This window comes from Gossypium arboreum, chromosome 9, assembly GCF_025698485.1.
Source record: "Gossypium arboreum isolate Shixiya-1 chromosome 9, ASM2569848v2, whole genome shotgun sequence".
Classification (NCBI taxonomy): Eukaryota; Viridiplantae; Streptophyta; class Magnoliopsida; order Malvales; family Malvaceae; genus Gossypium; species Gossypium arboreum.
In genome coordinates this window covers 4,209,921-4,237,395 of record NC_069078.1, presented here as the reverse complement: position 1 = coordinate 4,237,395, position 27,475 = coordinate 4,209,921, and the positions used below count along the sequence as shown (strand labels likewise).

The window sequence follows — 27,475 nt, the reverse complement described above, 5'->3', positions numbered from 1 at the left end:
TGGTGTTGATGTTAAATTTTAGATTATGTACCATTGTTGAAATATAAACAAGTTTTGTGAAGTGATTTTGTTATTTTCATCTTCTTTTAAACTTCTTTTAATTAAGAAAGAATATTGTCACTATATTTGTAGTCATTTTTAAACTTGTTTGAATCGAAAAAAAATGTCACAAATTTAAGTTAATTTGATTAACTAATCGAATTAATCAAAATTAATTCAATTCGATTAACTATTAAAAGTATTAGAACGTAGGTTAATTCAGTTAATAATAGTTGGTTTCGAATGATAATTTAATTAACTATTTGAACACCTCTACTGCTGTTTCAATTTTCATTGGTTACCAGATTATTAGTATTATCTTTTGGTTAAATACAAGGTCAGGTCATGTACTTTTATAGAATTGGAGATTTAGTCCATGTATTTAAAAAGTTAAAAATTAAATTTTCTTATTTTTCAATTTAAATATCCTAGTCCAATCATTATTATTGTTAGTAGTTTTTGTCAAAATTTGTCAACTTAAGATGTTTATTTTTGTTCAATCGTATGTCATGTATTATGAAAATAGCCTAATCAACATGTCAAATTAACAAGTTTTAATGGAAAATACTAACAATGTTAACGAATGGACTGAAATTTTTAAATTAGAAAATTAGAGGGACTTAATTTTTAAGTCCTTTGATTACAATGACTGAATCTCAAATTTTGTCAAGGTCTAGGGACTAAATGCAGATTTTAACCTTTATCTTTTTATTCAATTTCCGTTGGTTAAGAAAAACAAAAGCCCTCGTCGTTGTGGCCCGTAAAAAAGGAGAAATATAAATTGAAATTACAGTATTCAAAGAAAAAAAGCTGCTTCACCTTCACAAAGCGGCCTCTCTTCTCGACGGGTCTGATCGTTCGAGGTTCGTTTCTCTCTCTCTCAATCTTTCCAATTTTCCCAATCTGTTGATTTACTTTCTACTTTCCTCGGTTTTGTATTGCGTTTTACTATATTAGTTTCTTTTTATTGGAAAATCGAACGGAGGCATTCTTATCTTTTGTTTTTGAAGCTGCAATGGTTGGATTTACGTTTTGGATGTGGTGTTCCTTATTGATTTCATAAATTGGTTGAATGCTTCAGACTGTAATAAATATTGCGAAGAGAATTCTGCTTTATGGATTTGAATGAGTTGCCTCCTTAAAAATTGATTATAATTATTATAGTTATAATTATTATAATTATTATTATTAAAAAATGATTTTCTGGGAGATCTCTTTTTAAAGCTTTATTTTTGCCTCTTTACATTTCTTCCGCTATTTTCAGCAACTAAAAAAAAAAAAAAAAAACCCAAACAGACAATAGCCTAGGACAGGAGTATCTCTCAGGTACTTGTTCTTTTTTCTCTCCAGTTTCCTCTTTATTTCGTTTTATTTTTTGGGTGAGGTTCATAAATGTGTAATTTAAAAAAGGTTAAACTATTTTCGCCATAAAGTCTAACAGTAACTATTAAGCTTTTAAGTAGTAGATGGGATAGTTCCTTTTAAATATTATGTGTATGAAATGAATGTTCTAATCAGAGCCACTTAAGTCTAAATTGTTGCAACTACTCATGTGAATATGACCCATTTATAAATATTATTATTCTTTTGTCATGAATGATTGTTTCCTAACTCTACACAAAGGACACAACTGCTTTGATTGTACGCACTTTATCGCCCAAAAAAACATGCAGAATGGTTCTCTTTTTATATATCTTAAATTCTGGGTTAATCAATATGTTTTGGAGTCGGTTCATGTGTTTCATATAAGAAACAGAATAGAGTATTGGATACTAAAGTTGATTTATGGATATATTTTTCAGCATGAAATGATCAAAGCAAAGACAAAAGTATTACTTCTTTGAAATTAAGATTCGCATGGATTTGAACAAATTAAAAAAATGCATGTCAACTCCCCACAAGAAGCTCCAATGTCTCATAAACCTATTATTTTAATGTTTAATTGTGGGCATACTCAGCTACTTTTTGGATGTCATTTAGCTAAGCCTATATTTCTTTTCTTTTTTTATTATAAAATTTTGTTTGTTTTAGGGTTTAGGTGATGGCTTCAAAGCAGATCTTGCAGGAGCTCAAGCCTTCTCAATTTCTTTCCCGGCCACCACCATCACTCTCACTCCGCTTCTTCTCCGTCTCCATCGCCGTCGATAACCGCAACCGCAACCGCAACCGCAACCGCAACCGCAACCATCGCCTCCGCCACTCTTCTTCTTCTTCTTCGAAACTCTACAATCCAGTCTTCGCTTGCCGCACCTCACGTGACTCTCACGAGACCGACTCCTCTAGGCAGGTTTTATATTCTTCTGCCAATTAATTTATTACCTTTTTTTTATGTTTCCAACGAAAATAAAAGAATATAAAATTTGGGTCTTTTTTGTTATTTTGAATTTTTTTTTTCCTTTTTTGTAGGAAGGATGATGATTCTCCAGTTCATGGTCTATCCGAAAAGGTAGTTGGTGTATTAGGAGGAGGGCAATTGGGTCGTATGTTATGCCAAGCAGCTTCCAAGATGGCTATTAAAGTTATAGTTTTAGACCCTTCAGAGAATTGCCCGGCCAGTGCCCTTGCTTATGATCACATGGTTGGGAGCTTTGATGACAGTGCTACTGTTGAAGAATTTGCTAAAAGGTCCAATATTGATACTTAACTTAATACCTTTGTTTGTTTTAAATGAAGTATTCATGTTCATTGTATGTTTCTTGGTAGTTAGATGTGGAGTTTTGACGGTTGAAACTGAACATGTGGATGTTGCCACTCTAGAGAAGCTTGAACAACAAGGAATTAATTGTGAGCCTAAAGCTTCTACCATTCGAATTATCCAAGTAAATTCCCTAGGCTTGTTTACTTGCGAGCGGTACTAATGCCTGTAATAAATTGCATCAGTTTCCTTTTACTGTTGATACCTGAATGGATGTTAAGCATAATCTACTTTTTACGACGAGTTATCAAGCTGGATTTACTATTTTACAGGATAAATGTCTCCAGAAAGTTCATTTTTCTCGGCATGGCATTCCACTTCCTGAGTTTATGGAGGTTGCCTTCTGTTTTTTATTTTATAGGGGTTTATTCTCTTGTATTCAAATTCTTTAAAACTTATATTGATATATTGGTCTCTCTGTATTGATAAAAACAGATTAATAATCTAGAAGAAACCAAGAGAGCAGGTGAACTATATGGCTATCCTCTTATGATTAAGGGTAAGAGGTTAGCTTATGATGGGCGAGGAAATGCTGTTGCAAAGAGTGAAGGAGAGCTTTCTTCGGCCATAGATGGTAATGGAGATGCCATTAGAAAGGAGATTTATGTAGCATTTCATCATTTTCTTAATTCATAATGACTTACCTTAATTTTTTAAGGCATAGGATTTCTCTAAATATTTGTCAAAGACTAAAATGTTGGTTGTGGGTATCATTCCAAATCTACAATTTGTATAAATGTTGCCTATATCAATATTTACAGAAGAACATGTCTATTTTGATGTAGATGTTCACATGGTGATTGTCACTTGGGACTGGAGAAGTTGTCTTGTATTCTTTCCTTTTCTTTATTAGTATCTAATTTTGCCTATGACTAGTTCCTTGTTCTTCTTGACTTTGAAATTTCTCATAAACTCCATTTTTGTAACTTAGATACTGAACATTTACTTTTCCAGTTTAAAGAATTTTCATTTTTATTGCAGTTCTTGGTGGATTTGGCCGTGGCCTGTACGTTGAGAAATGGGCTCCTTTCATAAAGGTGGATATCTAGAATGTACTGTTGACTTTTTTACTATGCATTTATTTCCTCTTTATTTATTTATACTTGATAACTTCATGCTCACTGTATTGATGGGGTATTTTCCGAACTGCCTCATCATGATACAGATAATTACTATTTGTTTATAGACATACTTCTGAATTGTACTGACATTGCTTTTAGGAGTTGGCTGTCATCGTGGCAAGAGGAAGAGATAACTCTATCCTGTGCTATCCAGTTGTTGAAACTATTCACAAGTAAGACATTCACGTTCCTTACTAGAATTCCATTTATTGTAAATTAGAATTATGTGATAATATTTACATATGACTTGCGAGGAGCTCTGTAAATCTACTATGATTGTAAATTTGTGGGCTCTTATAGGGAAAACATATGTCACATTGTTAAGGCACCTGCTGACGTGCCATGGAGGATCAGAAAACTTGCAAATGATGTTGCATATAAAGCTATAAGTTCATTAGAAGGTGCTGGTGTCTTTGCGGTGGAGTTGTTTTTGACGAGGGATGGTCAGGTGTACATCTGCTATCTTTATGAGTTTTTTATTCCACTCCTAGATGGCCAGCAATAATTCAGCAATTCCGCCTTTAACTGACCTATTCTTTGTTTCTATTAGATTCTACTAAATGAAGTAGCTCCAAGACCTCATAATAGTGGTCATCACACTATTGAGTCCTGCTATACATCACAGTTTGAACAGCATTTGCGGGCTGTTGTTGGTCTTCCTCTCGGTGATCCATCTATGAAAACTCCAGCTGCTATCATGTACAATCTACTGGGTGAGGATGAAGTAGGTTCCTTCTCTTCCTTTTCCGTAACTTCCACACCTTTCAGCTTTTATGTTTCTTATCATAAACTAAAATAACTTTATACATGAGTATAATTTACCGAAATTTTCTGTTTTCCTTGTGTTTGTGGGCAGTGAATTAGTCTGTTAGATTTGAGTTACACTAAAAATTGTATGGTTTCAGGGGGAGCCAGGTTTCAAAGTGGCTCATCAACTCATAGCAAGGGCACTGGAGATTCCAGGAGCTACTGCTCATTGGTATGATAAGCCAGGTTAGGTCTGCTTTAAGTTTCCTCGGGCTTATCCATCTCGTTATCCTATTTTTTTTCATTTTTTTTTCTCTCATACACGTTTTTATTAATTGGCTGTCATGATGTTTTTACCAGAAATGCGAAGGCAAAGGAAGATGGGTCATATAACTCTTGTTGGCCCTTCTGTTGGTGTTTTAGAAGCACGGCGAAAATCAATGCTGAGGGAAGAAGGTTATGAAAATCGGAATGAAGGTCAGTTGACCTAGAGTTGATGCTTGAACTTCAATTTTGTTTTCAGTTTGTTTTTTGTTAGACTTACTGAATGCAAATTTATTTAAAGGTTGAATTAGAACTATAAGGACATAACAGAAATTGAACCACATGGAGAATTGAAACTACCGTTGGTTGGCTTTACTGACATTTTGGATCCTTTTTGTTGCTAAATGCAGTTGCACCACGTGTTGGGATTGTAATGGGTTCGGATTCAGATCTTCCAGTTATGAAGGATGCAGCTAGAATCTTAAATATGTTTGGTGTGTCCACTGAGGTAGCATTTTTTTTTTTAACTTAGAATTTTTGTTTACAAATAGTGCAAATCCACTTTGACTCCATTGATTAACTCATTTGCAGGTTCGGATAGTCTCAGCACACCGGACCCCTGAACTGATGTACTCTTATGCCTCCTCTGCTCGGGAGCGAGGCATTCAGGTTATCATTGCTGGGGCTGGTGGTGCAGCTCACTTGCCAGGCTAGTTATATATAAAACTATTGTTTAACATCATTCTCCAACATGCATTAGCTATGTTAGTGACACTGATGAGGCCTGTTTTGAAATATAGGAATGGTAGCTTCACTTACACCTTTACCTGTTATTGGTGTCCCTGTCCGTGCCTCTACATTAGACGGAATCGATTCACTCTTGTCAATCGTGCAGGTAAGACTTGAACTTGTACATGACATTGCATTCCCAAATGCTTGATGTTTATACTCATTTTAATGATGCAGATGCCAAGGGGTGTTCCTGTTGCAACGGTTGCAGTAAACAACGCTACAAACGCAGGATTGCTGGCAGTAAGGATGTTGGGAGTTGGTGATGCTGATCTATTGGCGAGGTAAGTTCCCATCTCTCTTTATATAAAATAAAAGATGGATGCGTTTGAAATTGAAACGTTGTGAATTCTAATTTTGATTCGTGTTGTGTCGCACTTGTCCTTAGAATGAATCAGTATCAAGAAGACACAAGGGACTATGTCTTGACAAAAGCTGAGAAGCTACGGAAGGATGGTTGGGAAGCTTATTTAAATCAGTAAGAGTAACGGCTTACTAGAATTTCTGCTGGGAATTCACACCATAAATAATGAGATCAAATAACAACCCTGTCATGATCTTTAGCTAATTTACTAACGGACTGAGACACCATAGCTACTACAACCTGTCCAAAACTGGCATTGGTTCAGTTGGAAAATAACAACAATGCAAGGGAAGAATTGATGGGAAGAACAGGTGAAAGGGGCAACGCACAAACCATTTTTTGCTGTAAGATTATTCTTTTATTGTCTCTCGTTTTGAGTTTAATAACTTGAATTCATCTATATTTTTGTTGAAGTGCAGTAATTTGTTATTTGTTAATGGAGATTTATTTCATGTTCAAGACACTGGTTTGTACTGATTTATGAACTGCATTTTGAAGCAATAAAAAAAAAAGGATGATTTTCTGCAAAAGTAAGATGCAAATTTATGTCTTATGTTCAAAAGCTGAAAACTGCTAATTGGAATATATGCTTCCAAGCTCCAATGGTGCTTCCTTTAATGGGTGTTTTTAGAGAAATTATTTTTATTATCTCTGCTAGTCAAAAAGCTAAAAAAAAAAAAAAAAAAAAAAAGGGTGTCACATTCTAATAAAAAGTGTTAGTACGCGTGTCACTGGCTCACTGCTGGCCAGAGCTATCGTTTCATAAAAAATTAAATTAAATTAATCTGATTAACCGGTTCTCATTTTTCAAGTATTAAACTTTTCATTTTACTATTATTATTATTATTATTATTCGAGCTTTTAACATAATCTATAGTCTAATATCTAATTCTAATAAAGAAATATCTCATTAATATTATTATAATCAATTTTGTTTTTCTCATATTTTTACATTATTTTTAAATAAAATATTTAAAAATTATAAAGATAAAATAATAATGTCATTGATTGAGTTGATGTTATAATTTAAACTATTTTTAAATTTAGCATATATGTTATTGTTATTACTTTTCAACCTTACATTTCATTATTTATCATATTTTATTTTTAAACGCACATTTGTGTTCTAATCATATAATTTTTGCACGCATACAAGTGTATTATTTAAAAGTTGATCGAGTTGATGTTATCTATTTCAAACTTAATTATGAAATTATTAAAACATATTCATTTTGTTAAATAACAAGCATTAATATGAGGACATTTTTATCATATAATAATTTATATAAAATTTTTAAAAAATATAAATAATAAAATTAAATTTAAAATATTAAAATATTTAATATATCAACATTACCATTTCAATTAAAATCTTTATAAAAAAATAATTTTTGTGTATGGGTAAAGATTGGCTTTCTAAACATCAAGTAAACTCAAAATATGATTTAAATAAAAAGAATGTTTTTATTTTTTAAAAATAAGAAAAGAACAAAATTCAAGTCTTTGGAATTGAATCCTAAATCAGAAAGCATGAGTTAATTGAGAGAGAAGTATTGATTTAAAAAAGTTAGATGAAATAGACTGATTCAAGTTTGAAGTCACATATATGTATGGAGTCTAGTGCTTGGCATTCAAGGTCCTTGTATTTGATTTAGACTTCCACCTTATTCTGAAGTCATTAAACCGTGGCTTTTTAAATGGTCAAAACACACATCTATTTCCCATTTCCCATTTCCCATTTCATGTATATAACATCTTTTAACTCATCATTTTTCATATCATCAACACTTGAAACCTTTTGTGTTTTCCAATATGGCTTCGCTGAAAGTTACTGTTACATTCCTTTTCTGCATTATTTTGTTATTGGCCTACCAACATGTTTCCGCCATAAGGCCTCTCCCTCATGTTGAAGATCAACTGTTTGCTGCGATTTTCAATAAAAATCTTATAATTCAAGTGCTTCAAAGGGGTACGGTGCCACCGTCTGGTGGAAACCCCTGCACTAATATACCCGGACGTAGCGGTGGTGGCTGCTAGGTGCCCTCATCTTGCGCCTTGACGAAAACAGATCAAACAATAAAGTTTCATCAAATTTGTATACACAAGTAATTTATTTCTTGTAAATTGGTTTTTTTTTTTCCGGGGAAGAACACATGGGAAATTATTATACGATTCAATTAGTTGATAATTCTTTTTATTTATTTTACTATTATTCCAGTGTTAGTATGAAAAAAAAAACCATCGACCAATTTTCCGAATAAAATAAGGCTATGACAGGATTACGTTTTATCTTAATTTCTTTATTCAAATATAACATATTATAAATAGAAATTACAATTACAATTTAAATTTATTCATATTAAAAATATTTTCACAATTAGGGGTTACTTAATTATAAATATAATTTTATCATTCAATTATTTGAAATTCATCATTTATCTCTTTGTTAGCTTTCTATCATTAGTTTGTTATCCCTCAATTGCACTGTTAATCAATCAATTATTAATAAATTTTTAATTAAGTTATCTAATTATGAAAATTTACAAAAATAATTATTAATATTATCGATTTGGTCATTCATCTATTAACTTCGTAAAGGGCTGATGGCATAACACATCAACTTACAAGCTTTCAATTATTACTAAAATATACTTTTAAAATTTCTGTAATAAATCCAAAACAAATCTAAAAAATTCTTAAAAATTTTAAAAAATTATCGCCTAGTGAAAAGAAGGAAATGGCCTTGTGAAGTCATTAGTCATGGACCTAGCATTTTCAAAAGAAAAAACTTGTTAGAATTTTATGAAATTTTTAAAATTTTAATTAATTTGCACATAATTATAATTTTAAAAATATTTTATAATTTCAAAGAAAAATATAAAATTTCATTTTTAGAATTTTGATAAATTTAGATTTTTTTGAATTTACATTAAAAATATTGTAAAAATACTAAATTGATATTTTAGTTACATATCATGGATCAAATTAGCTATTAAACCTATGAGTTAATATGATATGTTATCATTCCGTTAATAATAATTTTGTAATAGTAGGCTTATCAAAACAAAAACTTACTAATAATCGGGAACTTAACATTATAGCTTACACGAACATATTTGAGGAATAATAACTTAATGACCCACACCGACATCCGTTAGCAAGTTAAGCGAGGATGACTTAAATGATCAATTTTGAATATTCGAATGATCAAATTATAACTTTTCATAATTAAATGATTAAAATTTAAATTTACTAATAGTTAATAACCTTGAGTGAAATTTACCCTAAATCTTTTAGATAATTATGTTTATTTTTTAATTAAGAGTTTTTTAAACTTCATGAATTATTTATTTTATTATTTTCCACGCATAATTATTTTTGGGTTATCTAAGTACTAAATTACATTTCATTAAAAATATTTCACATATGAAATTTCACATCATCCTGTTAACTTTGCTAACTAAACTTTTATCAAATTTGTTAAAAAAGCAATTAAAAAAAGTTGATGGCCAAAAAGACTAAAAATTACAATTAGGACCATTTTAACAAAACATGTAAATATTAGTGACTAAATTTATCATTAAACATTATATATATGGATGTTCTTAAAATGGATTAAAATTAATCCACACTCATATTAACTATGTGTTCAATAAATCTACACTATATTTAAGCTATTAAGTTATTTTATATTTTATATAAAATTAATAAATAAGTTGCTAAATATAGGAGAACGTGTGTTTGAGTGCGCTGAAACGTATTATTCTCCTATTTATGCATTGAAAGCAGGGGCGAAGCCAGAAAATTTTTTCAGGAGTGGCCGGATGAAATTTTAATTTTTTATAGTTTATATCTTTATAATTTGTAAAAGATTAAATCAAATTTTTATAATTTTAGGGGCCAAAGTGAAATTTTACCTTTACTAATTTAAAATTTTAAAAAATTTAAGGGCCTAAAATGTAATTTTACATTTTAGGGGTTTGAAGCCCATGCCACTTATTTAGCTACGCCCAGTTGAAAGGGCTATAGGTAGTTCTAAATATTGTGTCAAAAAGAACATATACGATCAGAATCTATAACGATATTATAAAAAAATATTATTTAATTTTTGTATAATTTAAAATATATATTTATTACGTGAGGAAATTAGTTGGGTAGTTTGACCCAATCAAAATCAACATCCACCTACCTAATATTTTGTCAAATACTAGAAGTCAGTTTTCGCATCAAAGAGTGTCTCAAGTTATTAAACGCTAATATTTTTACTTCAAATTGCTCAAACAATGGAAAATCTTGACCAAACTTTTCTACAACATTAATTCATGCCTATTGCTTTGGACCTTTTCAAAATTTCATCCAAACTAATTTTTTTAATATAGGAATTAATTTTTTGCTATGTTCTTAAATATATTATAATTAGTCTACTTTATAATAACTACTGACATTTTATTAATAATCAAATTTATTATAAAATCAAATTTTTATATTTTATTTTTACTTTATATAAAAACTTTTCATTTATAACAGTAATATTTATAAAATATGAAGTATACTCTTTACTAAGGATGATAATGAAGCAGGGCGGGGATGAGCGCTGCTAAATCCACCATCACTCCATAGTTGGGAACACTTTGCTCCACTATGCACCCTGCTCCATTATGTATGTATAATCTTGAAATCCACTACCTCCTCCATGGATGTTGGATACATCCATCCCCACTCAACTTCGCTCCGCTTCAATTTAATTTTTGCTACTTATTTTTAATATTTTTAATATTTTTAAAGTCAAGTAAATATTTAAACATAAAATATATTTTTTTTATAATACATTATTACTCTTTTAATAGTTACATATATAAGGATATAATCAAGGTGAAGCTAGAAAATTTTTATAGGAGGGTTGAAATTAAATTGTATATTTTTACGATAATGAAAAAAATACAATTTCACCATTTTAATATCTATATCTTTATAATTTTTAAAGGATTATATCAAAATTTTATCATATTTAGGGAGGCCAAAGTGTAATTTTACCTTTACTAATTTAAATTTTTATAAATTTTAAAGGGGCCTAAATAAAAAATTTTCCATTTTAGGGGGGTCGGGCCCCTGCCCCCAACTGTTACGCCTTGGATAAAATGATAATTTTATATAATAGAGTCGGGCGTGGTGGGGCAAGCAATTACCATTACTTCTCCATACCCACTATCTAAAAGAAAAAATTTACCCTACCTCACTCCACATCCATTTAAAAAAAAAATCACTCCATATGGAGCGGATTTGTTATCATGATTTATTTACGTTCAAATGGTTTTTTTTTCTTTTTTGTAGGAAGGATGATGATTCTCCTGTTCAAATTTTATATTCTTTTGTTTTCGTTAGAAACATATAAAATTAAGAAAAAAATGGTAATAAATGAATTGCCAGAAGAATATAAAACCTGCGAAAGGAGTCGGTCTCGTGAGAGTCACGTGAGGCGTGACAAGCGAAGATGGAATTGTAGAGTTTCGAGGAAGAAAAAAAAGAGTGCTGGAGGCGATAGTTGCGATTGCGGTTATCGGCAGCGATGAAGACGAAGAAGAAGCAGAGTGAGAGAGATGGTGGTGGTCCGGGAAGAAATGAGATGGCTTGAAAGAAAAAAACTGGTTCAGAGGTGGAACTCGAAAACATAGCCATTGAGGTTTGTAGGAGCATTAATATTTATTATTTTCTAATTTTCTGTCACTTCCTTAAGAAATTTTGATGATAAAAGCAGCGAGTTTTGGCTCCAAAAAAGAACGGCGCTACCACTTTCTTTCCCCAACCTATCGTTCTCAAGGATGTTTCGTGACAAGTCCGGCATCAGATAACCTCCAATCATCTCAAGGATGTTTGCCCGAGCATATCATATTCTTTCTACTTCAGTCGAATCATTCCCCAACTCCAAGAATGTGTCTCGTAACTAATCCATCTCGATACGACCTCCATAAATATTATCCAGAATCACACCCAAAAGATCATAGCATATGACTCTCCAATTAGTAGATTGAATGAACCCGGTGAGTGCAGACCCATCCGCCGACAATCCTAATTGTAATTGCACGTGTAACAACACGTTTTTAGTAAAATCAAAACTTTGGTTTCGGGACCACAAATCCGAGGTCAAAATATTTATTTTATAATTATTTTAATGCCTATAGTATGATAGTATGGTTGTGTGAAAATTTCGTTAAGAAATTTTATTTATTGAGTGCTTAATTATAAAAAAAGGACTAAATTGCATTAAGTGCAAAATTTGAGTTCTATAAGCTAAATGAGTTTAAAAGCTATGGAACTTTAATTGGAGGTCCTAAAATGACAATTAGACCATGGTATTTTTGAGTGGACAAAGATGGACATGGTTAGGTGAGTTTTAATTATTATACATTAAGGTCATTTTAGTAAATTAGTAATTAAATGATTAAATAAGTAAAATAAAGCCAAATTTTAGTCCATCTTCTTTTTCTAGCCAAAATTAAGGAAAGACAACACCATTGTTGTGCTCTTGAAGGTTCGACCATAGTACCTTGTGCATGTAAGTCATTTTTGACTCGATTTTTAATGATTTTTATATTTTCGGGATCGTTGTAGCTTAAACTAGCTAATAAGGGGACTAATTTGCAAATTGTTTGAAAGGTTAGGGCTTTTCCATGAAAGCATGTTAGTTTTTGTGAATTTTAATGGAAGAATATGAGTTCTTGTTGTTAATTAAACAACTTTTGTTGAGGTACTTTTGATGAAAATGTGAAATAAGGGCTAAATTGTGAAATGTGAAATTTATGTGGAAAAAGTGTGAATAAATGAAAATTATAGGCTTCTATAAGCATGTTAAATATTCAGCTAGGCTTGGGTTGTGATGAAATTGAATGAATTTCGTTTTACAAGCCTAGGGACTAAATTGTAAAGAAATTAAAATATTAGGGGTAAAATGGTAATTTTTTCATAATGTGTATTTTGAATTATATTGAAAAGAGTGATAGTTAAATAAGTTAATTTTGATTACATTTAGATCAAGAAAGGCGAAATACAGATTTAAATTGGGGAAAGAACAAAGTTTCGAATTAATCGACTTAATTTGCCATTTTAGCATCCAAGGTAAGTTCATAAGTAATAAGCATTGTTATAATTATGTTTTAAATGTTTGATATTGCATAAATTGTGAATTATGACTTTGCGGTTATATTTGACGAAGATTCGACGTTGGAAATCCCTTTGAACCTTAGGAATAGATAAGAATACTAATGGCATGTCATTAGAAGATATATTGATTTGGCTTTGGGCTATGATATTAGCACTTCGGGTGCGAACTATATCGATTTGGCTTTGAGCCATAATATTAGCACTTCGGGTACGAACTATATTGATTTGGCTTCGGGCTATGATATTAGCACTTCGAGTGCGAGTTACATTGATTTGGCTTCGAGCCATGATATAGGCACTTAGGGTGTGAAACTCCCGAGTATCCGATTGCTATTTCAAATGGTTCAATAGGTATATTGAAGAAGTGAAATGGTGAGAAATAGATACGTATCGGTACAGGTATGTACGAGAGACTATACAAGTATTGAAACTAAGGAAGTTGTGAATTTATGAGCAATTATGTGATTGAATTTATACTAATATTGTGAGTAATGTGTTGTTGAATACTATGTTCATAATATCTGAATGGTAAATGATTGGTGAGATTTGCTTATTATTCTCATACGAGCTTACTAAGCTTTATAGCTTACATTGTTTAATTTTTCATGTTTTATAGTGATATCAAAACTAGCTCAGATTCGGGGATCGTCAAAGACTTCATCACACTATCACACTATCACTTGGTACTTTTGAAATTAAGTTGTGGGTCATATGGCATGTATAGGGACTTTTGTCATTTAGGTTTATGTGTTGCTAATGAATTTGGTCATTTGAAATGGCTTGTAAATATTAAGAGTTCGATTTTGTATATAGCCATGAAAGTTAGCTTGTTTTGGTTGATTTTGGTTTGAATTGGTTGATTTTGGTGATGAATATATATGCAAATGGCCTTTGATATGTATGTGTAATTTGCTTGGTGTATTGTAACACTCCTAACCTATATCCGACACCAGATTAGGGTTACAAGGTATTACAGTATAATACACCTTATTCACATACATTTAAACATTCATAATCAAAATTCATTCAAATTATTCACAATGTCCCTTATAAGGCTCTATGAGACTTTAAATAATGCTTAGAAGAGGTTCGGGACTAAACCGATCACATATAAAAATTTTCGTAAACTTAGAAAAATTTCATGAAACCATAGGTCACACGCCCATGTGAATAGGCCATGTGCCTCACACGGTTACCAGACACACCTTGTCATAGATCGTGTGAAAATAGAGCATACATACTGACTTGCACCACACGGCCGGAGACACGCCTGTGTGCCTTGGCCGTGGGAAATTTGGAGGAGCTATTGACTTAGGTCACAAGGTCGACCACACACCCGTGCGTCTAACCCGTGTACCATTCAAAATGGCCACACACGCTCATGTGCCAAGGCTGTGTGATTCACATGGCCACTAGACACGCTCGTGTGTCTAGGCCGTGCTCAAGACTGACTTGAATCCCTAATTATTTCTCAAGTTAGCATGATCCTGTGTCACACACGGTCGTGTAGCATGATCGTGTGTCACACATGGCTGAGACACACGCCCGTGTCTTTGTCCGGTGTGTCTCTGTCCGTGTGGACAAAAATAGGCCATTCAAAAAGCCAATTTGCACCCTACTCTCATGCACACATAGCAACCAAATTTGTACCTTTTCAACACATATATAAGCAACCAAAGCATACTATTCCTTACACATATCATGGCATCTATCCACAACCATTTCAACTACTCCATTTCATATTCAAATCATACTAATTCATTATGCTAAAATCATTGAAACTTACATAACTTCTAAATGCATTTACCCATCACATTATCATCTCAAAATCAACCACAATATATGCCTACTTCCAAACATTAATACATCAACCAATAACTAACAAATGAACAACCATTTAACTAAATCAACAACTATGGCAAACATACCAAAACAAGCCAACATATAAGGCATTATATATATCACATATATCACTTATCAAACTCATAACTCAAACCAACTTAAATGGCTAAGAACACAACCACATTTACATTATCAACAAGCCAAATCACATGGCCAATATCTTAACTCAAAACATACCAATATGACACTAGTTTATACATGCCATATACCATATATACAAAGTTCCAAAAATACCAATGAGATAATCGATAGTGTGATGATGTTTCCCGATAATCCTCGAGTCCGAGCTAGCTCCGATAATCTATAAAATAAGGAAATAACACACAAAGTAAGCTTTTAAAGCTTAGTAAGTTCGTATGGTATGGTATAAACTTATCTGATCACCAATATATCATTCATCAATCTAAGCATAATAACATGTAACTCATGATTATTTTTCACATTCTTGTTTTTATGCTATATGTAAAATTCATAATTCTTTATTCTTGAATTTCATGCTTTATATGTACATACTTGTACAATTTCATATCCAACTCATACCTTCTCGTGATATTGTCGAAGACTCGATATCTCGCACACTAAGTGCTAAAGCTTAGCCGATGCTATTATAAACTCGCACACTAAGTGCCTTTCATAGCCGAAGCTATCTCAACCTAGCACACTAAGTGCCATATATAGCTGAAGCTATTCTGATTCGCACACTAAGTGCTTTATATAGCCAAAGCTACCTCGAAACGCACACAAAGTGCAAAATATAGTCGATTCGTCGTCGTACACAACCATCATCTCATATATATAATTTATGTAATATTAAAACGTTAAAAACATAATTGTAACAATTTTTATTTTATACGAACTTATCTCAAACGTAAAAACGACGTAACTAGTCGATTAGTCGAGTACTTTGTTTTTGCCTCGATCTAAATCCAAGTTCCTCTTTTCTTAATCTATATTATAAAAAATTCAACTCATTTAATCACATAATCTTTCAATTTAGTCCACAAGCACATATTTGAGCATTTTTTCACTTTAACCCCTAAAGTTCCACATTTATTCAATTAGTCCCTATTTCACAAAAAACACAAATTATACAAAATCAAAATTACACCCAAGCCTAGCCGAATTTCATGTAAGTCACTAGCAGCCCAAAACTTTCATTTATTTCACAATTTAACCCCTTAATTTACACCTTTCTCAATTTAATCCCTAGTGTGCATTTTTACTCAAAATCACTTTACAAAACATGTATATCAAACACCAAGCCTTCATAATTCATCATCAAACATCATAAAACTCATAGATTCAACAATAGCATTTTCCAAAATCACTAACAAACTCAAAAATTAAGGAACGGGTTAGCTAGTACTCAAAGCAACTATCACAAAAACGTAGAAATAATTAAAGTCCAAGCAAAGAACACTGACTAATCAAGCCTACAAGTGCCAAAACCTAGAGCAATATTTTTGGCTTCTTTTTCCATCAACAGTCGGCAATCAATGTAAAAGATGAACAACATTTCTTTTTGTTTTTATTATATTATCATTTATGTCCATCACCACTATCAATGGTATAATTACAATATAAGGACCTCCCATTTAATAAGCCATAGAAATTTGACACTTTTAACTTATAGCATGCTACTTTTGCATTTTACGCGATTAAGTCCTTTTCTCAAATTAACTACTTAAACAAAAAAATTAACTCACGAAATTTTAACACCTATATAATCACATGCTGTAAATACCAAAAATAATATTAAAATAATTTTATGACATCGAATTTGTGGTCCCAAAATTACTGTTCTGATTTAGCTAAAACCGGGCAGTTACATGTATACCTTGTTGTGGATTGATTTATTGAATACCAAATGGTTGTTTGAGAATTAGTATGATTGTGAATTAGGTAAGGTGATGCTTAAATGAATGAGACCTTATTGATGATTTGAGATTATGAGTTTTAGTATGAAATCGAATGATATATTGTGGTATTGATGTACCTAGTATGGTTGGTATTGAAATGGTATGAATTAGGCTTGGTTGGAGTTGAGTTAGATGCCTAATTATGTCTTATGTTTTGGTGTCATTTGGTTTGATAAATAGCTTATTTTTGTCCACACGGGCAGAGACATTTGTGACATTTTTTTCGATTCAAACAAGTTTAAAAATGATTACAAATATAGTGATAATATTCTTTTTTAATTAAAAAAAGTTTAAAAGAAGATGAAAATAACAAATATAGTGACAATATAGTGTTCCTTCTTCTGGCAATATATATGTTTCCAACGAAAACAAAAGAATATAAAAATTTGAATCTTTTTTGTTATCGTGAATTATTTATGTTCAAATGTGTTTTTTTTTTTTTTTTTAGGAAGGATGATGATTCTCCAGTTCATGGTCTATCCGAAAAGATAGTTGGTGTATTAGTAGGAGGGCAATTGGGTCGTACGTTATGCCAAGCAGCTTCCAAGATGGCCATTAAAGTTATGGTTTTGAACCCTTTAGAGAATTGCTCGGCCAGTGCCCTTGCTTATGATCATATGGTTGGGAGCTTTGATGACAGTGCTACTGTTGAAGAATTTGCTAAAAGGTCCAATTTTGATATTCAACTTATTTCCTTTTTTTGTTTTAAATGAAGTATTCATGTTCATTGTATGTTTCTTGGTAGTTAGATGTGGAGTTTTGACGGCTGAAACTGAACATGTGGATGTTGCCACTCTAGAGAAGCTTGAACAAGAAGGAATTGATTGTGAGCCTAAAGCTTCTACCATTCGAATTATCCAAGTAAATTCCCTAGGCTTGTTTACTTGCGAGCGGTACTAATGTCTGTAATAAATTGCATCAGTTTCCTTTTACTGTTGATACCTGAATGGATGTTAAGCATAATCTACTTTTTACGACGAGTTATCAAGCTGGATTTACTATTTTACAGGATAAATATCTCCAGAAAATTCATTTTTCTCGGCATGGTATTCCACTTCCTGAGTTATTTTATAGGGGCTTATTCTATTGTCTTGAAATTCTTTAAAACTTATATTGATATATTGGTCTCTCTGTATTGATAAAAACAGATTAATAATCTAGAAGAAACCAAGAGAGCAGGTGAACTATATGGCTATCCTCTTATGATTAAGAGCAAGAGGTTAGCTTATGATGGGCGAGGAAATGCTGTTGCAAAGAGTGAAGGAGAGCTGAATGAAATGCAATTTTTGTTTTTCTCATATTTTTACATTATTTTTAAATAAAATATTTAAAAATTATAAAGATCAAATAAAAATGTCATTGATTAAGCCGGTGTCACAATTTAAACTATTTTTAAATTTAGCGTATATGTTATTGTTATTACTTTCCAACCTTACATTTCATTATTTATAGTATTTTATTTTAAACGCACACTTGTGTTCTAATCATATGATATTTTGGACATATACAAGTGTATTATTTAAAAAGTTGATTGAGTTGATGTTATCTATTTCAAACTCAATTATGAAATTATTAAAAAAATATTATTAAATAACAAGCATTAATATGAGGACATTTTTAGCAAATAAATTAGTTGTTTTTAGTCATTTGAAAAAAATTATCTATTAGACTTTTTTTATGTTGGACGAAAATGCATCCAACATGACACGTTTTCAACTGAGATGGTAATAAGAACACTGAAAACACGTAATACAAAACGTGTTTTCTTTGTCTTTCTCCAAAATTGATTTAGTTCCTAAATTTAAGAAAAACGATCTATTTTATTAAATATATTTTAACTTTTGGTATTTTCTACTCATTTTCCCCAAAAGTTAATATGAATATAAACATAGTATAAAAATAACATGAATACAATAGTAACATACAAAATTGATAAAATCAACATATTAAACTTATACAAATAAAAATTATAAATATTTAATTAAGAATTAAAGTATTATATAAATTCATTTTAATTTTAATAAAATATAAAAAATTCTTAAATTAATTATCATATTCAATTTCACTATAAATATTTTTATTAAAGATTTAACAATAATCGTGTTCAATCTTCATTTAAACTAACCTATGCATTACGATAGCTTTCAAGTATTGTTATAGTTATGTCGATTGAGTTTTAGTTCAATTGGCATGGGCATTGTTACCAATGTAGAAAGACTTGGTTCAAGTACACTGAAGCGTATTATTTTTCTATTTATAGGTTGAGAGGAGAAATCTATAATAAGATTATTAAAAAATCATTTATTATTAACAATTAAAAACATATATTATTTATAGGAATTAACAATTAATGTAAAAAAACAATAAAACCAATCAAAAACAAACTTGGAATTGCTTATCTATTTTAATTTACATCCCTTAACTTTACACTTGAACATCAAACCCTTTTACAAAATGCAATCACTCAAATCAACCCACTAATTTTAACTTTGTTAAAATAAAATAAAATAAAAAAATAAAATAAAATAAAGAACACACAAATTTTACGTGGAAACCCTTTCGGGAAAAAACCACGGGCAGAAGAGAAGAAAACTCACTATGTCAAAAATTTTAATCAATACAAGAGGAATAGACTATGTCTATTTATAGGCTTGTAAAGCCATATTCTAGTAGGATTGAAACACCTTATCCTAATCAATATAAAATAGATGGAGTTTAATAAGGTTTAAAAAACCTTATTCTAAAATAAAATAAAAGAAGTCTAGTTCTATATGGATTTTAATTTTATTTTATTTTCCATTGTATTTTATTTAAATAAGAATTTAGGTCACTTAATTCTAACAATCTCCACTTTGACAAAAATTCTCAATGAACAAGTTCTTCATCGCGAACAAGTTTTCCACCTCTTCCATAAAACCCCTTAAGGGTTTAACTTCAACAATGAACACCAACCAAGTCTAAGCAATGCTCAAACTTGGTTATAGGAAGTGACTTAGTCATCATATCTGCAGGATTTTCATGAGTACTAATTTTGCTCGCAACAATATCACCACGAGCAATAATATCACGAACAAAATGATACCGAACATTAATATGTTTTGTTCTCTCATGAAACATTTAATCTTTTGTAAGGAAGATGGCACTCTGACTGTCACAAAATATTGTACTGATTTGAAGGTCTTCATTGAGTTCACTAAATAGTCCCTTCAACCAAATAGCTTCTTTACAAGCCTCAGTAATCGCCATATACTCAGCTTCAGTGGTAGACAAAGCGACTGTAGTTTGCAAAGTGGCTTTCCACCTAATTGCACAACCTCCGATTGTAAACGTAACCTGTGAGAGATCTTCTTCTATCAAGGTCTCTAGCAAAATCAGCATCAACATACTCTATGACTCCATCTTTAGTTCTTCCAAACTGTAAGCAAACATCAGTAGTGCCTCATAAGTATTTTAAAATCCACTGAACTGCTTTCCAATGTTCTTTACTGGGATTTGCCATGTATCTGCTAACTGCACTGACTGCATATGATAAATCTAGACATGAGCAAACCATAGCATACATGAGAGATCCCACTGCACTAGAGTATGGAACATGTGACATATACTCAATCTCATCATCTGATTGTGGAGACAAAGCTGATGAAAGTCTGAAATGGGCTGCTAAAGGAGTATTAACAGGCTTAGCAGTCTGCATATTGAACCTACAAAGAACTTTCTCCATGTACCCCTTCTGACTTAGGTACAATTTACTTGCTTTTCTATCTCTTAGAATCTCCATACCAAGTATCTTCTTTGCTGGTCCTAAATTTTTCATCTCAAATTCTTCACTTAGTTGGGCTTTGACCTTTCTTATCTCTCCTTTATCTTTTGCTGCCATCAACATGTCATCAACATAAAGAAGTAGATACACAAAAGAACCATCATTGTTTTTCTTAAAGTAAACACAACTGTCTAAACTACTTCTTTTGAAATCATGAGAAGTCATAAAGGAATCAAACCTCTTGTACTACTGTCTTGGTGACTGTTTCAAACCGTAAAGGGACTTTCTCAGCAAGCAAACATAGTCCTTTTTTTCTGAGACTATAAAACCCTCTGGTTGTTGCATGTAAATATCCTCCTCAAGTTCTCCATGCAGAAATACAGTTTTTACATCTAACTGCTCAAGCTCCAAATCATGCATGGCCACAATACCAAGCAAAGCTTGAATCGAACTATGCTTAACAACTGGAGAGAACACATCCGTGAAGTCCACTCCTGGAATTTGACTATAACCTTTTGCAACAAGCCTTGCTTTATATCTGGGTTCTTCAACTCCTGGAGTCCCTTCTTTCTTTTTAAACATCCATTTACAATGAACAACCTTTTTACCTTTAGGAAGTTTCACAAGGTCCCATGTTCTGTTTTTATGGAGTGATTCCATCTCTTCTTGTATAGCAAACATCCACTTTTCTGAGTCTTCACAGCTAACCGCCTCAGAATAATTAGATGGCTCTTGATTCGCATCTATATCTTCAACCACATTTAAAGCTTAAGCAACTAAATCAGCTTCGGCATACTTCTTTGGAGGTTTAATTTATCTTCTAGTTCTGTTTTTGGTGATAGAGTATTATGGTGAAGAAGCAACTCTATTCTCAATTTTTGTTATGGCTTGAGGAGTTGACTCTGTATTAATCTGATGCTCCACCTGCTTTTGATTTTTTTTATTGGAAGAGTCTTTAAGAGATAAGTTAGGTAGCATAGTAGTTTCATAAAAAACAACATCTCTGTTAATCACAACTTTTCTATTTTCAGGACACCATAACTTATACCATTTTACACCAGCTTTCTAACCAAGAAAAACACATTTAATGGATCTCAGTTCCAACTTTCCATTATCAACATGAGCATACGCAGGACACCCAAAAATCTTTAAATCAGAATAATTAGCAGGATTACCAGACCATACCTCTTATGGAGTCTTTTTCTCAATGCAAACGGATGTAGATCGGTTGATCAAAAAAACATGCAATAGAGGTTGCTTTTGCCCAAAATGACTTTGGTAAGTTGGTATTTGACAACATACATCGAACCTTCTCCATGATCGTTCTGTTCATTCGTTCTGCAATGCCGTTTTGCTGTGGAGTATGACGAACTGTCAAGTGTCTCATGATCTCTTCTGACTTGCACAATCTATTAAACTCATCAGAACATAACTCTAAGCCATTGTCTGTACGGAGGTATTTTATCTGTTTTCCTGTCTGTTTTTCAATCATAATTTTCCAAGACTTAAATACGGAAAACACATCACTTTTCTGCTTCAGGAAGAACGCCTAAACTTTTCTGAAAAAATCATCAATAAAGGTTAGCATATAATTAGCTCCACCTCTCGAAGGCACTCTAGATGGCCCCTACCGATCAGAATGAATATACTCCAACGTTCCCTTCGTGTTATGGATTCCTTTAGTGAATCGAACTCTCTTTTGCTTCCCAAAAACACAGTGCTCACAGAAATTCAGTTTGCAAATTCCTTGCCCATCAAGAAGTCCTCTTTTGCTCAATTCTGCCATGCCATTCTCACTCATATGCCCTAGGCGCATATGCCAAAGTTTAATAATATCATCATCTGACAAGGAAGAGGAAGTGACAGTTGCATCATCAGTAACAGTAGAACCCTGCAAAACATATAACTTGACAATTTTTCTCTACCCTTTCATCACAACAAGGGACCCTTTGGAAATCTTTAAAACCCCACTTTCAGCTGTGTATCTGTACCCTTTTGAATCAAGAGTACTCAACGAAATTAAATTTCTTTTCAATTCTGGAACATGCCGTACGTCACTAAGTGTTCTGACAACTCCATCAAACATCTTAACTTTAATTGTTTCAACACCTGCGATTTTACATGAAACATTATTTCCCATCAAAACAACACCTTCAGACACTATTTCATAAGTTGTAAACCAATCTCGATTGGGACTCATGTGGAAGGTGCAACCTGAATCAAGTATCCATTCCTCACTTACTTTAGGATCATTGATAGAAGCTACTAGAAGTTCACCATTGCTGTAGTCTTCTACAACATCAGCTTCACCGGAGTTTTCTGGTTGTTTTCCCTTTTGATTCGTAACCTCCCTTTTAATCTTGTTCTATAGCTTATAGCACTCAGATTTAATGTGCCCTTTCTTCTTGCAGAAGTTACAAGTTTTACCTATATTTGAAGACTTCGATCTGCCTTTAGATTTACCACGAGGATTCCATTCTTGTGTCCTACTATGATCATCATCAGCATTCCGATCTTGTCTCCCACGAACAATGAGACTCTCTCCCTGAGAGTCGGGTTTAACCAAAAGATGCTTCATCTTATCATACGAGGTCAAAGAATTATAAACCTCATCAACTGTGAGACTCGCGACTCTATAAAATAGTGTCTCTAAAGGTTGAATAAGACGGGGGTAACGAACAAAGTAGAATCAACACCAGATCTTCCTTATCATATTGAACCTCCATGGCCTCCAAGTTTGAGAGAATTTCTTTAAATACTGTTAAGTGTTTGTGTACAGACGCACCTTCCTCTAAACGATGAGCATAAAGACGCTACTTCATATGCAACTTGCTTGTTAGAGTTTTCGACATACATATTTCTTCTAGCCTCTTCCATAATGCAGCGACGGTCTTCTCTTTCATCACATCCTGTAAAATTTTGTTGGACAAATGCAGATGTAATTGTGTTAACGGCTTTCGATCTTTACGCTTATTTTCTTCATTTGTTAAAGTCGAAGGCAACTTATCTATCCCTAGCAGGGCATCCTCCAGATCCATCTGTGCAAGAACTGTTTGCATCTTAATCTGCCACAACGTAAATCTAGTGTTGCGATCCAACAGCGGAATTTCATACTTCAAAGACGCCATTACTGCGGTTGAGATGAAAAAACCCAGAAGCTCTGATACCAATTTGTAAAAATAAAATAAAATAAAAAATAAAATAAAGAACACACAAATTTTACGTAGAAACCTTTTCGGGAAAAAACTACGGGTAGAGGAGAAGAAAATTCACTATGTTGAAAATTTTAATCAATATAAGAGGAATAGACTATGTCTATTTATAGGCTTGTAAAGTCATATTCTAGTAGGATTGAAACACCTTATCCTAATCAATATAAAATAGATGGAGTTTAATAAGGTTTAAAAAACCTTATTCTAAAATAAAATAAAGAAGTCTAGTTCTATATGGATTTTACTTTTATTTTATTTTCCATCGTATTTTATTTAAATAAGAATGTCACTTAATTCTAACAAACTTAAAAAATGAAAAAGAAAAATCAAGAAATAAAATGTACTGCAAACTTAGATTACCAAGAGAAATATGAAAAATGAAAAAAAATCTCAGCAACTGCATTTTTGATGGTATGCAAAACATGTCAGTTAGCTATTTACACACAGACATGACATGAACATGTCACACAACCTCTACAATAATGTTTTAAAATCATGTCCTATATTATTATGTTCTAAGGAGAAAACAATCTCTGGAATACTTTACAATTCATGGCCAGTAGCATCTCTTGCAGGCATCTGTTAAATTTACAAAAATAAGTAAGCAATATTTTATATATGAAATTTGTATCATGCAAATGCATTTTCACATTTTCAGACAATGAAAATCAAAGTACTTACCTTTGTAGTGTTTGTAAATAAAGCCTCAAGGAATGAGTTCTTCTTGGTACCCATGTTCATGTTCAGACAATGGATTCTTCATGGTGACTTTGTTTGTGTCCTGAAATGATTGATATGTTTCTTCAACTGTGGAGCCGATGTTCAGCTTTTCGGTAACTGTATCTGTATGTAAGATTGCCTTTTCTTCAATACTATTAACTTCTAAATGATCCACTGTGTCCCGTGTTACTTGCAAATTGTATGCCGACTTCACTATGTCCTCCAGCAGGAATTCATTGGGAAACTTCATCCTGTAAAACTCTAGCTCTGCTTCTAGATCTTGAATCTCTTTCTATTTCTCCGCAAGATGGTCGTTTGTGTTTTGCAGTGCTTCCATATCGTACTCGGCTTGTTCTTTCATCATTCTCAGGTGTTGCAAGGCTTCCATTTACAGTGTTGCCTTCTCTTCCTGCAGTCGAGTAATCATGGCCATCGCTTGATTTGTAGCGACTGCAGAAGCGTTTCTTTCTTCTTCCAATTCCTTATACAAAGCACTCAATAGTTTCCTGTCATGCTCAACCTGTCGTTTTAGCCAATCAACCACGCTTTCACCTTCGATTTCGCTAACAATGCTTCCATCTAATGATAAACTAGACTCATTTCTCTCCAATGAGACCCTCATTTGAAGTATCTCAATTCCATTAAATGCAGAAGAATCTGAGGCTTTTAAATCATCACTGTTTATAGATATCCTTGGACTTACAAAGAATCCTTGGACTTCAACGATCCTAGGACTTACATCGCTCATCAATTGCTCCATCCTCGAGAAGATAATTGCGACAATAAGACCTTTAAATCTTCACTAAGTCTAGAAGAATCTCTTCCAATCCATTGTTCAACAAGCAAACCAGATAACTGTCTACCTTTACTACATACAGCTAGCTTATAAGCATCGCTTAGGTCCAATGAATTGATCGCTTGGATGCTATTTCCATTCATGACAAAGTTTTCTTCCACCGGTGATTCAGGTATTGGAAGTGGCTGTTCTGCCGATATGTGGATTTCTTCACACTTTGCCTCAGATATCTTCTCAACTTCAGGAGTTTCCATGATACCTAGTGACAGAAAACGTTAAATTAATAAGAAGCAATCTCACAGATATTAAGTAGGAGGGGTGTATCTAGTAAGTTCAACTTACTACTCTTTTGATTCTTTGACGGAAGATGCAGCAACATTTGATGGAGAAACATTGTCGACAGAAATGTTCTTGCTTTCCTTTTGTACTTCAACCAGAGTTTCATTGTCGATTGGAGACGAAGAAAGAAAATCAAGGGAAATAAGCTTACTATCTTCCGACCCTTGATTAGGAATTTCACCAGCATTCGACAATGGAGAGACCTTATGAACGGAACTAAGATTCATTTCTGTTGACACATCGATAGGAGCTTCCTTGTCCATCAATGATAAAGGGACGTCATCAATCGAAATAAGTTTAGAAGAAGCGGATGGCTCGATTTTGGTACTGGCTTGCTCCCAATTGAGTTCCTCCAAGCCATGTTGTTTCAAATCGAGAGATTCTGCGGTCTAGTGCCAAGAGGCTCAATGATGGTGATTCGATTCGATTGTGAAATGAATATTGAAGGCTTAAGTGCGTAAACAGGATCCATGAATTTCTCTCAAGCAAAATTGTCGATAAAGTAAAAGTTTGAGACTCGGTGCACGTGTTGATCAACAAGATCTTGTTTTAGATGATGAGTTTGGATAATTATGCCATCTTCCTCGCGCCAAAGATCATTTTTCACTTGATTCGACTCAATCAATCTGAAATTCAATATACTACATGAGATAAAGGATCGGGCTGATTTTTCCTCCGAAGTGTAGCTTGAACCAAAATGCACACATCGCCACTTCGCTACGCTCATCATGACCATGTTCTACGTAAACCGGTAAAGGTAGATCAAATTTAGTATCCGGAAACACAGCCGATCGAGTCTGAATCGATGTTTAGACATACTCTCTTGGCATTCATGGCTCACTGCAACAAGAACAGTGTTTTTAGTTGAACATCCAAGTTTATGATTCCCAAGTGAGGGATCCTCCTCAAGACCACTGTCAAAATCCCCCAACTTTCCGACCAATAACCGATAGGTTTCGGCATTAGACTTATTCATTGTAGCAAATGAGAAAAGGCAACTTTCGCACATTCCATGAACATCAACAAGCTTGTTGTAAGCATGACAGTAAACTAAGGATGAAATCTCCAACTTATGATCATTACATACAAGATCCATATAAAACTTGCTTTTTTCTTTGCCGAAAACATGATCAAGTCTTGAGCATATTATGAGCAAATTTTTTTATTAGGTATGAAACTATAGCATCAATGAAGAGCATAAAAAGCAACAGCTATTCAAAAAAGGCTGACGATAAGGCTGTACAAAATCGACGGGAAATTCTCTCCGTGTTAGCAGATGAAGTACCCCCTCTACCCATCTCCTAGAAGATTATGCGACCTTAGAACAAGATAATGAACTGCTTCAAATAAATCGAAGTCCAGAACTCCCAAAATGAAATCAATAATCCAAGGATAGATTCAAAGCTGTGAATAGAAATAGATAGACAGAGATAAGAGAAAAGATCGAAAAGAAACAAAACATCATCTGACAGAAAATTTCTATGACATAAAGTTCTTGATAACAACATCATGCATGATGCCTCTATGTCATTCATCAAAAATCTCAAAAACCGCTTTTCATAGAAGATTTATGCATGCAAGAGAGAGTGGATAAACCTAATTTCAATACAAGATCAATAGCCATAATTGCCAAATATAAATCTCAAACAA

At 32.7% G+C, this 27,475-nt stretch overlaps 1 protein-coding gene and 1 pseudogene across 4 annotated transcripts; one reads left to right on the top strand and one right to left on the bottom strand.

Annotated features, from left to right (window-relative positions):
* The first annotated feature begins 779 nt into the window (after window positions 1–779).
* Window positions 780–6,549, top strand: LOC108454374 (phosphoribosylaminoimidazole carboxylase, chloroplastic-like). 4 transcript variants are annotated; one of them, XM_053019452.1, is made up of 17 exons: window positions 780–902; window positions 2,071–2,326; window positions 2,450–2,664; window positions 2,747–2,858; window positions 3,007–3,069; window positions 3,170–3,308; window positions 3,716–3,771; window positions 3,955–4,028; window positions 4,156–4,303; window positions 4,406–4,579; window positions 4,761–4,848; window positions 4,963–5,079; window positions 5,277–5,374; window positions 5,458–5,575; window positions 5,667–5,761; window positions 5,833–5,939; window positions 6,044–6,549. In XM_053019452.1, exons 2-17 carry the CDS (start codon window positions 2,081–2,083, stop codon window positions 6,135–6,137), a joined length of 1,944 nt encoding a protein of 647 aa, XP_052875412.1. In that variant the 5' UTR covers window positions 780–902; window positions 2,071–2,080; the 3' UTR covers window positions 6,138–6,549. The 4 variants fall into 4 exon arrangements, with proteins under 4 accessions (XP_052875412.1, XP_052875413.1, XP_052875414.1 ...); XM_053019453.1 differs by having other exon boundaries at window positions 793–902; window positions 2,078–2,326; XM_053019454.1 differs by lacking the exons at window positions 780–902; window positions 2,071–2,326 and having other exon boundaries at window positions 2,538–2,664; window positions 2,743–2,823.
* An 18,127-nt stretch (window positions 6,550–24,676) lies between these two features.
* LOC108455040 (myosin-binding protein 1-like) lies at window positions 24,677–27,123 on the bottom strand (annotated as a pseudogene).
* Between the last annotated feature and the right edge of the window lie 352 nt (window positions 27,124–27,475).

Bases quoted from the DNA above. Each gene is read 5' to 3' on its own strand.
- LOC108454374 (XM_053019452.1), top strand. From the start codon at position 2,081: ATGGCTTCAAAGCAGATCTTGCAGGAGCTCAAGCCTTCTCAATTTCTT. The intron at 4,580-4,760 runs GTAGGTTCCTTC...GTATGGTTTCAG, and splicing joins ATCTACTGGGTGAGGATGAA to GGGGAGCCAGGTTTCAAAGT. The intron at 5,375-5,457 runs GTAGCATTTTTT...ACTCATTTGCAG, and splicing joins TGTTTGGTGTGTCCACTGAG to GTTCGGATAGTCTCAGCACA.